The sequence below is a fragment of the Ischnura elegans genome, chromosome 2 (assembly GCF_921293095.1).
Source record: "Ischnura elegans chromosome 2, ioIscEleg1.1, whole genome shotgun sequence".
In the NCBI taxonomy this organism is placed as follows: domain Eukaryota; kingdom Metazoa; phylum Arthropoda; class Insecta; order Odonata; family Coenagrionidae; genus Ischnura; species Ischnura elegans.
This window is the reverse complement of record NC_060247.1, coordinates 107,128,186-107,140,779: the sequence shown is the minus strand read 5'-3', so window position 1 is coordinate 107,140,779 and position 12,594 is coordinate 107,128,186. Positions and strand designations below refer to the sequence as shown.

General features: G+C 38.1%; 1 protein-coding gene across 1 annotated transcript in view; it reads right to left on the bottom strand.

The window, feature by feature from the left end:
- LOC124153231 (dopamine D2-like receptor) overlaps positions 1-12,594 on the bottom strand; it is a gene marked incomplete at its 5' end in the record, with an annotated part of 144,842 nt that overhangs the window by 23,370 nt on the left and 108,878 nt on the right. The window contains one exon of the mRNA XM_046526329.1: positions 3,933-4,141. Within this exon, the coding sequence (XP_046382285.1) occupies positions 3,933-4,141 (209 nt within the window). The remainder of the gene's footprint in view (positions 1-3,932; positions 4,142-12,594) is intronic.

The following is a 12,594-nucleotide window of genomic DNA, read 5'->3' as shown; positions in this document are numbered from 1 at the left end:
TAGTTCCTCTTAGTATGCTATCAGAATAAAAAATCTTTAACCATAGTACTCAACCATTTACTTCACCAAATGTAGTAAATAATTGTGTTCTCATACAACGGTTTTATAGCATTCTTTTAATATGGAACAAATTAAAACCATCATAAGATGAAATCGTAGAAGTTCTCCAACGCAAATAATTGGGTATGAAATTGGAGTAAAAAAACTGGAGATGGTTAATAAATATAATTTTATCTTCTGAACGACCTCAATGGTAATTTAAGGTAGAATACAGCATATCTTATGTGAAAGCCTGGGGTTTTCAGAAATGGACTATAATCATAAAACGATAGACAAGAAGAGAAGAGCTCAAATAGGTAGCTAAGCAGGATGAATCTCCAAGTTATTTTTATGAAAATACTTTACCAAGACTTTATTTATTATAATAAATAGTCCATTTTTTGCAAAGAATATTATGGGAATAAAGAAAAGAGTAAATTGCCTAACATTTCAACTATTTTCTGGAATTTGTATTGATAGGTAAGGCGCTTTGCTCATAAAATCCGCCGAATTTTGCAAGATACCTTTCGTCTTAAAAATAGTACATCTTATTTTTAAGCATAAAATTTATGGACATCTTCAGAACAAATAAGTTTTGCTAAGTATCTAAACTCATTTTCAGGCACACGAGGGAGATTTTGGTAAGAAAAACTTTTGGATCTAAAAAGTAAATTCTTGCAGAGGAGGCTTTTGTTTATCAAATAAGATTCCTTTTCCCATCTTAAAAAGAATAAAGTAAGAAAAATACATAACTATGAACTTTCTAAAATGCATGAAATCTTACATATGTAAACATTGATATTTCGTAAAGGGACTTACATATTGCCAAGAAGACTTCGAAAGTAAAATTTAAACGGCCAGCAGGAGTAAAAAGCTTATGATTTTCAGACAAATCTTATGAAATAAAATTCATCTTCGTTTTATTGCAGAAGCATTTTCTTGATAGCAAAATGAAATGACTGGCAAAGATGGAAGTTTTATATCATGAACTTATTTCAGGTTTTATGTTACCACTATAAATGCAAAGTAGTGCCTGAAAATACGCAATGGAAACTCATATAGGGATTTTGAGAGGACCTACAATAATGCTTTTTTTACTCAAACTCCATACGTTTTTTTTAAATTATGGCTACTAAAATTTCCATAAAAATTAGAAATTGTCTTCAAATTAGAATTTAGGTCTGATAAAAAAATCTGATGCATATTTTCCTTCAAAGCTATTAAAAAATTTCAAATTAAAACGAGTACCTACACCTTATCAATCCCGTTATTACCTCAATTTAATAAAAAATAAATGTACTTAATAATTCATTTCGTAAGTTTAAGTTACACTACTTATATTATATATCGTCATAATATTTTGTAAATTTCTTTCAAACGCTGGATCTAATTAAATACTTCGCATTGAAATGGAAGTCTTAAGGTGCTGACAACGAACTTTTTTCCAGAGAAAATTTTATTTATGGCCAAGTGGACCAATTGATAGACCTTCCAAAAAATGTAATTTCAAAGCTATATATTAAAAATAAAATATGAAATATAGTTTTAGAAAAGAGAAAAACTGATAAAATCTAAAGATATGAATGAGGTTTATTATTTCACATTCGCATTTAAATATAATTATTTAGTCAATGACTGAAAAATTTTCCGGAGAAAATTTTATTTATGGCCAATTGAACTAATTGACAGTGCCTTTGAAAGAAAGTAATTTAAAAAATATTCATAAAAATAAAAAATAAAATAAAAAAAATAAAATATAAAATACAGTTTTGGAAAAGAGAATAATTTATAAACTTTAAAGATATGAATGAGGTTAGTTATTTCACAGATAGGAAAATCACGAGGAAATTAGTTTGGTATTCAGCTGAAGATTGGCGCGCCTATTTCAAAGTTCCATGAACGTCTTAACCAACTTCTTGCCCTTACAGACTTCTTTAACTCTCCATGACATTCAAAATTCATTTCCTCCTTCCTTTCCCCAATATTTCCTCGCTTCCTCACCCTAAAAATCTATATTCAAATATCCTCCACATCCAAGTTTTCCCGAGTCCTTTTGAATTCCCCTAAGAAATCCCCTCTCTTCCTTCTTTCCTGGCCCACAACTTTGCGGATTATTATTAAAGAAATGTAGAGCGTCCCCATATTTCCAGAATGGCTCAATCATTACCACTAATTGCCGCCCCAGCAACTTCACAGAGAGAAAGCTAACTTTATTCTCGGGCGAAGCAGCAGCCCTTTCGGTTTCGTAATTATCCCCGCCAAGTGAGCGAGGCAATTAGGGGAACCCACAGAAGCGTTTTGCCCGCCCAAGAGGAAGGAGTCCTTTAAGAATATTTCCATGCTCAGACGTGCATTCCTCCTCCTTCTTGAGTACATGCAAGTCATCGTCTTGGACTTCGGCGGTCCATTTCCATTCTCAGCGACATCGGTGCGACATCTAATGGAAATACGGCTGAGGCACTTCTACCCTTCTTTTCACGCGATTGCCAAAAAAAATCCCCATCTTTCCGTCCCTGGAGATATTAATTTATGCCTGTCCACCGTAGCAGATTAAGTGGTTGGAACACTGATTTCTTTTTAATGGCTATTTCTTAAAAAAAAAGAATTCCCTGCCTGAAAAAAACTTGCAGAACTATTATTATTTTACGGAGTGCTTTGACGTGATTGGTTATTTCGCATCACCTTTCTCTCATTGTTAATGTTTCCATTTTTCCACCTTCTGTTAATCATAGCTTAACTTTTTATGTCACGGAGTACATTTAGATGTACAAAGTCTTTCATAAATCTCTCTACGTCAAAATATACTCATTATAATTTGATTCTTTTGGGCGGCAACAGATAACCCGTAAGAGTTCCAACCATATTAGCATCAAACGCCTGATCTACCGCTAAAATTATAATTCGCTGAGAATATAATTGCTCAAGATTTCATTGCTAACACCAAAAGTAGAGCAAGTGCGACCATCAACGTTAAAAACCTTTTTTATTGGCCTTAACGCCCAACTTCGAACAAGCTGTATGCTTTCATGATCAATGTAACCATCAATGATGATATTATTGGATTGGATCAATAAATCATCGACCCAAATTATAAGCTCAATATTTTTCGGAATAATATTCATCACGCCATTATGGAATACCCAAGTGTATGTGACCATTAGTTCTTACAGAATTGTCTCTGCTCCGTGAAGTGCCGGTTGAAAAACAAACAACATCCAGTTGGGCATAACTTGGCTGAAAGAATGTTATGTGGATAAAGGCCAACATAAGTCTATTTTCTAAGAAGTCCCGGCACACCATAACAGTCCCAAAATGTCTTCAACTTTGTCATTGAAATACATCTTCCTAAGAGAACTTGTGAAGACTTCCAGTAAACATCCCTAAAATACCCATTTTAAAAATTTCAATACTTTTTCAGCGTTCTATGGGAGCATTGGGAGAATAAAGCGTGAAGTAGTCTGGAGGAACTACGAAAAGCTGGATATAGTGGGCGAGGAGAGGAAACTTCTAGATGACACATGGAGGTGACTGAGGTTTGGATGGAGGAAGTACTGAACGGGGAGGGGATTTTAAAAGCCGAGTAAGGCGAAAGAATTTTAGGTGCGCGAAACGCGAATACAAGGTGGGGAAGGGAGAGAATAGGATAAAATACGGTAAAAACTGTAAACTGAAAATGAAAATACAATTGAAAGGGAAAGTAGTCTGGGATACTTCGCAAAATGGTCCAACTAAACCTACCTCAAAAGATAGATTCATAATGGTGAGCAAAAGACATTAACCGATTTTGAAAAAAAAATCATATCTGCAATACCCATACGGATACGCATTTTTTGTCGGGTATTACGATTCGCTCCTAAAAAAAAAGGGGCAAAACGAGGCACCCTAGCACTCACGCGGCGAGCGTTTGCTGTTGCTGCCGCTGTCGTCGCCTCCTCCGCTCGGCGGTGACCGTGGCCAGGATGAACTCGGTGGACTTGTCGTTGGGGATGACGTGGCATCCGTCGCAGTCGTCCTCCTCCTCGTCGAAGGGCAGCGAGTGCTCCCGCTCCTCCTCCTCCTCTTCCTCCTCCTCATCGTCCTCCTCCTCCTCGTCCTCCTCCTCCTGAAATACAATCAATCACAATCATAATGAAAGTACTTGTCTATTTCCACAAATCTTCATTTCAACCGACCCAGGTTTCGGCACATAATGCCATTTTCAAGCCTTGAAAGTGCGTGAATATACAGGATGAAAGAAAGAGAAGAAGAAAGAAAGAAATAGAGAATGAAATAACGAAGTGTAGGCATTGACAAGAACTTTCATTATGTTAAGTATAAAAGATTTTTTTACGAATTGTGCCGGTAACTGTATCTTTTAATTACACTAATCACAATAAAAACAAGAATTTTGCATTATTAACACCACCTTCATCATCATCATAATGAAAAGAGGAACTACCTAACATAAAACTGTATTTGCAATAATATCATAATATTTATGGAGCCGCTGACAAGTGACAGCCCCTTAAAGGTTTCAGGATTGAAGTATCTCCAGATTTGTATTCGAATGTGAAGCTAAACAAAGTTTTAATAATAATTTAATAATCGTCCTCCTCTTTTCTTGGCTTTCAACACCGATTTCACTGTCATTACGCAATGAATGCATGGACTGATCGCTGTTTTGGAATTTCCTATCGGAATGAGTATACGTTTTTGTATGTAGCTAAATTTTGGTGGCAGTAATTCATTCAGATTCACAAGTATGTGTTTTTAGTATTATGCCAGAACATGGTACTGTAATTGACAAAATGGTGAGTCAAGTCATATACCACATTAATTTTGTTTTGATCAGCTATATTCTGATATTTTTTAATTTTTTATTCGTGTATTTTTCGTAAGGTGTGGGTTGTTTTAACTTCTACAGCTTTTAAATATGGTGAAGTTTTGGGTCTCAAGGCCAGTCGATTAAAAGGTTGCTCGCTTTGATTATGTATTTGGTAAACGGTACATAGAATATAGCACGAATATTAATCACAAGAAGACCAAAGTTACGCGGTTTTGTAAAGAGGAGCAAGTTACGGACGTAACAATTATAATAAAAGTAGACGAGCACGAACTAGAACAGGTAAGATTGCCTAAACATTTGGAAAACACGTAAGAGAAAAACGAACAAACCAGTTAGCAAATACAGAAGAGAATTTCGCTGTCAAAGCTGAAGCTTCCAATGAGAATAAATAAAAAAATGTGAGGATCGTAACATAAGAGTACTGAGAATAAGTTAGTGATGAGTCGTATCTGGAGTGTGGCGCTTTACCACGTAGAAGCGTGGACACTGAGGGAAGAGGACGAGAGAAGATTGGACAGACGTTCGAGAATTGGACCTGGAGGATAAAGAGGTGCTAAAAAGGACGGAGGGAAAGAAGGACGACGAGGTGGGAAACGACGGAAAGGAAAAGGAATAAGCAAATACTAGACATGAAAGAAGAGGAGAAGAAAATTCAATGGAATATACGGAGGAGACAAACGGGTACTGATTGAGAGAGCACTATGATGCGAAGAGATGTTAAAAGCCGTGTTAGAGGGAAAAATGCTAGACAAGCGAGGAAGAATAAGATTTATAGATAGAATAATAAGCAGCAGGCCTTACCAGAACCAGAAGAGGAAAGTGTCATTCGGGGAGGCTGATAGGTAGAATGATTCGCAAAATGCACCATTTGAACCGACCGTAACTAGTAGGATACTTTTAATAATTATGACTACTAGATTAGACTATTAGATTTTAGTAAATAGCCTAAGCACCAGATAAGAAAAGGCGGTCCAGAGAAAAATTGAACGGCAGTTCATGACCCAAGCAACAAGCTGTTTCAGGGTAATTATTTAGGTTAACAGGTCTTCCAGCCAAGCCAATTTTTTGATCAAAAATAAGATGATGATAATACTTAAATAGCAATACTTTTATCTGAAAACGTGCATTTCCTCTTCGTAGTAATGAACTAATTTTATAAACAAAAAACATGAGTTGCATCATGTGAGTAAGACGTTTTATAAGGATAATTACGAAAAGAATTGATGGTATTGATGACATAGTACTTCCGCCAATGTACCCTGCTGTCATGGTAACAGAACAAATCGTAATTAGCCATTATGTACGGCAACAATAGTGGCCGCGGTTATCACGGCTGAGGCTATGCCCAACAATGCTCTAGCTGCCTTGGTGATGAAAATTCACGAATGAGTCAGTTGCAACGAAGTGGACCACAGACGCACACTCCAATACAAAAGCTTCCGACAAATGGGCCTAGATGAAATCAAAGTGCGTGAAAATACCAAGGAAATCGAGGAAAGGACGACGAAGAAGAACTACGAGAGACATCTCAATGGACGCTACATCATCCTGCCAATCGTACACACAACGTACACGGCGGCCTGCGTGAGGTTTTGCCGGTTTCCCTCATGCCTCGGGTGAATACCAGGCCATAAAGTCATCCCGGAAGAAAAGAGTTCCAGCATTATAAGTTTCTCCTATCTATGTACAATGGCAGCAAAGGAAATAAACGCTTTTATATAAATTATATTGAATTTTCATTCCTGCGAAACATTGTGTGCCATCGAACATCTTATAACACAAGAACAGTTGTTTTGGCTTGTTTCCTATATGATACTCATTTTAATAATCCGGTTATTAACTAATTTTTAACTGATTTCTTCAGTCTCTTACCTACTGATCCCATTCTATTCCACTTACTAATAGTATAAGAGCTGAATTACTTTAATGTAAGAATAAAGAAAATGGGTAACCGTCGAGAGCGAATGAACTAATTAAGAGTAACATCATTATCGTTATAAGTTTTGGCCAATCGATAAAGAAAGTCGGTGTCCGATGCAGTGGTAACTTCATAATATTACGCAAATCCCCGGTCGGTAAACCGCGTATCGTGGAAGCAAGAGCTTGAGACACAACCCGCACAACATACATGTATCACCCTGTTGTGTACAACCCAGGATAGTAAGCCATAGAATATCTTTTTCTGGCGACAAGTAAAACTGCTGCTGGCGATAGATCACAAGACCTCGGATGACGAGTTAACAAGCGAAAGAGAATGGAACGTCAGGTCAGATAAGTACTGAGGTCCAAGAGAATGCATGAAAGTCTTCGCCAACCTCGCCTACGACCGTGGTCAACGTGGTTGCGCAAATGGCAAAACCTTTTGACTGTGAACTTACAAGTGATTTCGGCGGAAGATTTTGAGAATAAAACCTACAATAGCGACATAAGATTAAAGCAGCATGATTATTAGTCAATATTAGTCCCAAATTTACTCAATATAAATTTTATACTCAAAGTTCACGAAGACACTGCTGCAGAAACGGATAGAAGAGGCTAATCTGCGGTCACGATCAGTTAAAAAAGGCAAAGTTACGTGGATTCCATTTTTCAATCCTAGGCTCATGCTCAGAAGTAGAAAATAACTCTTTATTGTTCTTAATCTGAAGAAGATGAGGAAGTTCCGATCAAGTGGACAGCAGTTAAGTATCTAGGGCAAAATATTGGTTCAAACATAATAATTTTTTATCAGAAGTCATGAAGAGCTTATTTTGTACCACGAGCGTCACACATTTCATGAGTTTTTCCGTGTAACCATAAATATCTAACTGCAAATCATGAAGTGAAAGAACTCTTCGGGAGATATTAAGTGTGACGGCGGCAGTGGTTCAGGTTGATGTTGAGGTCAACTGCATCAATGCTGAAGAGAGTATAATATGTCACAGTTTTGGCACATGATCTAAAAGACGAAAAAAATATAAAAAAACGCACAGGGACGTTGAGGTGAATCGACGTTCAAATGAGAGCTCTGCTCGTTCGCTCCCTGGGCTAGGCTTTCTAGGAAAAAAAGCATCACACACTTAACATGTCTCCCCCAGCCAGCGCTGGCGCGTAAAACTGCAACCAAATAATAATGAAAATGAGAGAAAGTGGCACCTCAGTCGGCGAGATGGAGAGTTAAAAATTACGATTTTCATCAATGGTCGTCCTAGAAACGAAAGAGAAAAGAAATAGTAGCTGCATTCTATTCATTAAGACCTGAATCCATCAACATGGATCCGCAGAAGAGAAAGACAAGGAAAATCGTGAGCAGTAAACGTGAAAAAACCCAGTCAAAAACTTTTTCATCGAAAACGAGCTCGATGAGTTCCGAATGGAAGGAAAAATTAGGCGTTTCATGTCCATGCATGGAAAATTTGGTAAAAGCTCACGAAACTGCATTATCGTTTGAAAAGCGTAAAGGAGACTATTTCGAACCACGAAATCTTCGCCTCAATCGGGAAAGTTTCATCGCACAGCAATAAAATCACAGGCAATCGTCGACGTTTTAATAAATCCATAAAATAACTTTGATAAAAACTTTCTGGGAAAAGGTAATGACTCTGGATTGTATATTTTTGGCTTCCTTATAAGGCTTCTCACCAAAAAATATAGCTTTTATCTCCTTTTCACCATAAGCCAAATCAATCATCATCATTCAATCCTATTCCCAAAAAGATCAAACGAACAGAACGAGTCACGCATACTATACTGCAATAGCTAGCATTAAGTGAGAATTATTTAAATGCGAACATCTCTAAAACAACTGGGAGAGAGTTTACGATTCACAAATTACTTTTGGGGCCTCGAAGCATCTAGAGGGTGACGCTCCACTTTTATATATTCTCCCTCACATCACGTCGGGACCTTCAGATAGTCACTATTTTATGGTGGAGGAGATACTTGAGTGCTTGAATTGATGTACCATTGAGTTTAAAGTAAACTAATATAATACCAAATAGAGTATCACTATTCCAGTAAAGTACCACCAGATGATATTTTACAGTCATTTTATGCTGAAATGCAATAAAGACCAAAGTCACCGCCAATGTAAAGCCAAGTACCGTTTCCCATTCGAGTCAACTAGAATCGCGATAACGGCGGTTTCTAAGAGCACGAAACTGGTGACAGCTCCAATAAGGGTTCTGAAGTAATTTTTCATCATTGAAACATATTTAGAGAGAAATTTTAGTTTGATTTAGGCTTAAAGAAAATTAAAATTCCTATTTGACCAGCATATAATCAGAGACAACAAACAGTTGAATTTTCAGGCGATATTAAAGCAATGTTTATCATTCACCTTTAAAAAAATGGAATTAAAGAAAATACGACGTGAGATGCAAACACGAGGAATAAATAAAGCAGAAAGAGAATTTAATATTCTATAACATCTCTCAAGCTACTTTACGAGAGGTTCCGTTTGTGCTGGTGACTTAGATAGAGCTTCGCAGAGTGACGGCTAAAAGGATCTGTGTAGATCTTCTATCTCATGTCAGCTGTACTCGAAGTGCAACCTTTTTGTACGCGGAATGAATATGTTGAACCTTTGCTAAAATATTTTCCTCCACTTACTTATCTACTAAAAACAGAGGTAGAAACAAAAGAATAAAAAACTCTTCGACCACGGTGAGTTAGACACAGTAACGGACCGTAGCCATGGTAGGATTTGCGCATTAAAAGTCAGCCGCTACGAACGTGACGGACCGTCGAGAGACAGGTACGAGGATTACTCTTATCACTGGCAACCTCTCACTTCATTTCAACGGCAGTGACGACGCGTGTACATCGAGGAAAACACGCACGGCGTCGCTAAACGGCAAGCGCACAGCCAACTTAAGGGTCGAGAATTTCTCCTTCACGTCAAAGTCATAAGACCCAATGAGCAGTGGTTACGATACGAGGAAAGACAGGTACATACCTCAATGACTCCCACGAGCTATCAAAATAATTTCGTCTTTATTTTCCAAGCGACTTAAGTACAATATTGTCCTCTCTTAGAATTAACTTGATTGACAATCACAAACATCAAAATGTCATAGGAGAAGACAAAAAATGTAATATTTAATGCGGAAATCGGGAAAATTAGCGAGAAAAAATAGCCTTACAACTGGAGAAAATAATAATGAATGGTAGAATGTAGTGATGGGTGTAATTAATGATAAATTAAGGGGTTATTCTTTGCTGAAAATTCACTACTTAAAATAAACCATCGCAAAATAGAATTACTTAGTTGTGAATCCTAGTGACTTCCAAGTAACTCCGATGAGTTATCAAAATGCCATAGGAGAAGATAGAAGCAAAAAAATCTTTAATACGGGAATCGTGGAATTAAGCACGAAAAAATAGACTTGAAACTGGAGAATATAATAACTAATGGTAGGAGGGAGTGAGGGATAAAGTAACTAGTTAAGCGGCCGAAAATTTATAGCTTTTACATTATAGTGTTACGCAGTTATATCCTGAGATAAAAATGAAAACAGTCACCCTCTAATTTTATAGTTTATCAAAATTTTTTTGGCGTAGAGAGTACTGCATGCCTGATGGCAGCTTATTCCCGCTGTAAAGGAGCCTATTTAAATTCTTGTTCTTACATTAGTATCAAATAAAATATGCAGTCGAACAATCAATCTCAAAATGGGTGAGATTGCACAGTCGTACTGCTGATACACGCTCAAAGCTCTCGTTTAATTAAAATCAATGATTAATTGTTCCTGGTAATTATAATAGCACATTTTCTTCCAATCTTTATTATTTAATGCCCTTCACATATCCAGATAATTAAGTAAAACGTCGGAAACGGAAATGCTGGATACCCAAGAAAAACATTTTCATGGTAACTACAAAGTGCATCAAATTTATTTTTTGCGTTGCCATAGCTCAATAACTAAGGAGCTGCGACCCCATGTATATGGACAAAAAAATTCTAAAAACTTTCTCCCCTACCAAAACTCCTGAAGTATTGCAGATTCCTCCTGAAAACCCCCGAGTAATCGCCGTTGGGGACACTGCCTCTACGAATTGCGCGGTGAACTTGAATCGCATGAGATAATGCCAGAGGGCGAAGGGTGTGCCATCATTCCCGACGTCTCCGCGTTTCTCCGGGGGGAGAGAGCTTACTCGTGACGCGACTCACCTCCGGTTTCGTTCCAGGGTCAATGGGAGGGAGGCGCCGGCAGTTGCGCTATCATGCGCCGCTGACAGGCGCTCGCCCCGCGAGGGAAAAGGACTGGACGAGGGAGGAGGAAACCACGGAGAGGTGACCTCGCGTTCGAGGCTCATTTCGCGAAACCATATTGGCATCAAATTTACGTGGTTAGAAATGTTTCAAACAAAATAAGTCAATAATACTAGGGGAAAGACTGCTTGGTTACTGATCATAGGGCCCCGAGTTAAAAATCCATTGTGAAGTCTTCGTCTATCGCCACATGCAAAATCCATGATGCATGAGGTGGATTAGTAAGGCGTGAGCTCCACCCTCTCCTATCCATACCAATTTTCAAGTTGAAAATTGAGTGGCCAGATAGCAAGGCAGGCAAAGCCGAAGTCCGCAGTGAGTGGGAGATGTCTGAGGTTTAAATTCCCCATCCCCGAGATATTTGGGAGATACGTCCCTCTGCAAATAACCCCCCAAAATGTACTCCACCACTAAAGTAATCCTCAGAAAATGTTAGTTGGCTACAAATTGGGGTCAAGTTACCACTGGGACCGCCTTTGGTTAAGGCCAGCGGCAAAATAATAAGCTAATCCCATGAAAATATATACTCAAGTATTATCATTTCATCATATTGATTGCAAGTCGTCAAAATAAGTGTTAAAACTGATAGGGAGCAATACATTCCAGAGCCCATTCTTCATCTAAGTAATCTTTTTATTATTAAAAATATGGAATATTAAAAATTTATGAAATAAATTTAAAACAACCAGACACGGTAAACAAATTTATTATAATAATGAATTCATATTATTATAAAATTAGGACGACATTTTTTTTACATATTCGACTCGAAATGGTCAAACTCCATTGCATGCAAAAGAGATAAGCTTTCTGGGCATTATCCTCTGCCGCTGACAGGTGGTCGCGCCCCCTCTCCTTCCGTCGCAGGGGAATAAAAGGACGGGCGGCAAAAGGTCGGACCCCCACCGCAGGAGCACGAAGCTGACGACCATCCCGCGCCTCGTCGTAAACCCGCGGCTTGAGATCGCAATCCGACTACCCAGTGGCATCCGGCTGCGAGTATTGACAGGCGATAACCCCAAGTGAACCCACCGCACGCCGTCAAGCGAAAGGTGGATAGCATTCCTCCAACGCGGACATACACTCGACAACGCAAGGCCACCAAGTTTTCTCTCTTTAGGAAAGTACGCAGAAATACGGTTATCTATAAGCTATAAATTTCACTGTGGTTCTTGAGCCTTCACTGAGAATAAACGAGATATCTTTACAGCGAAGGATTTGTTGGGAAAATTCTTTCATCCCACCAAAAAACAATACCCCATTGAAGATTTAGGTAATGGAAACTTCTAAAATGTAATGAAAAATTCCTTAAAAGGTAATACTAACGCTAGTAACTTCGCGAAAAGCCGCGTTTGTGCTCACAGTGCGAGAGCTTAGATTAATGCACACACTTGGCTGTTTCCATGGCATACTTTATTTACATTGCTACGCGGTGAATTACTCATCTTACGTCAATTATTCTCCACAAGCATATCTC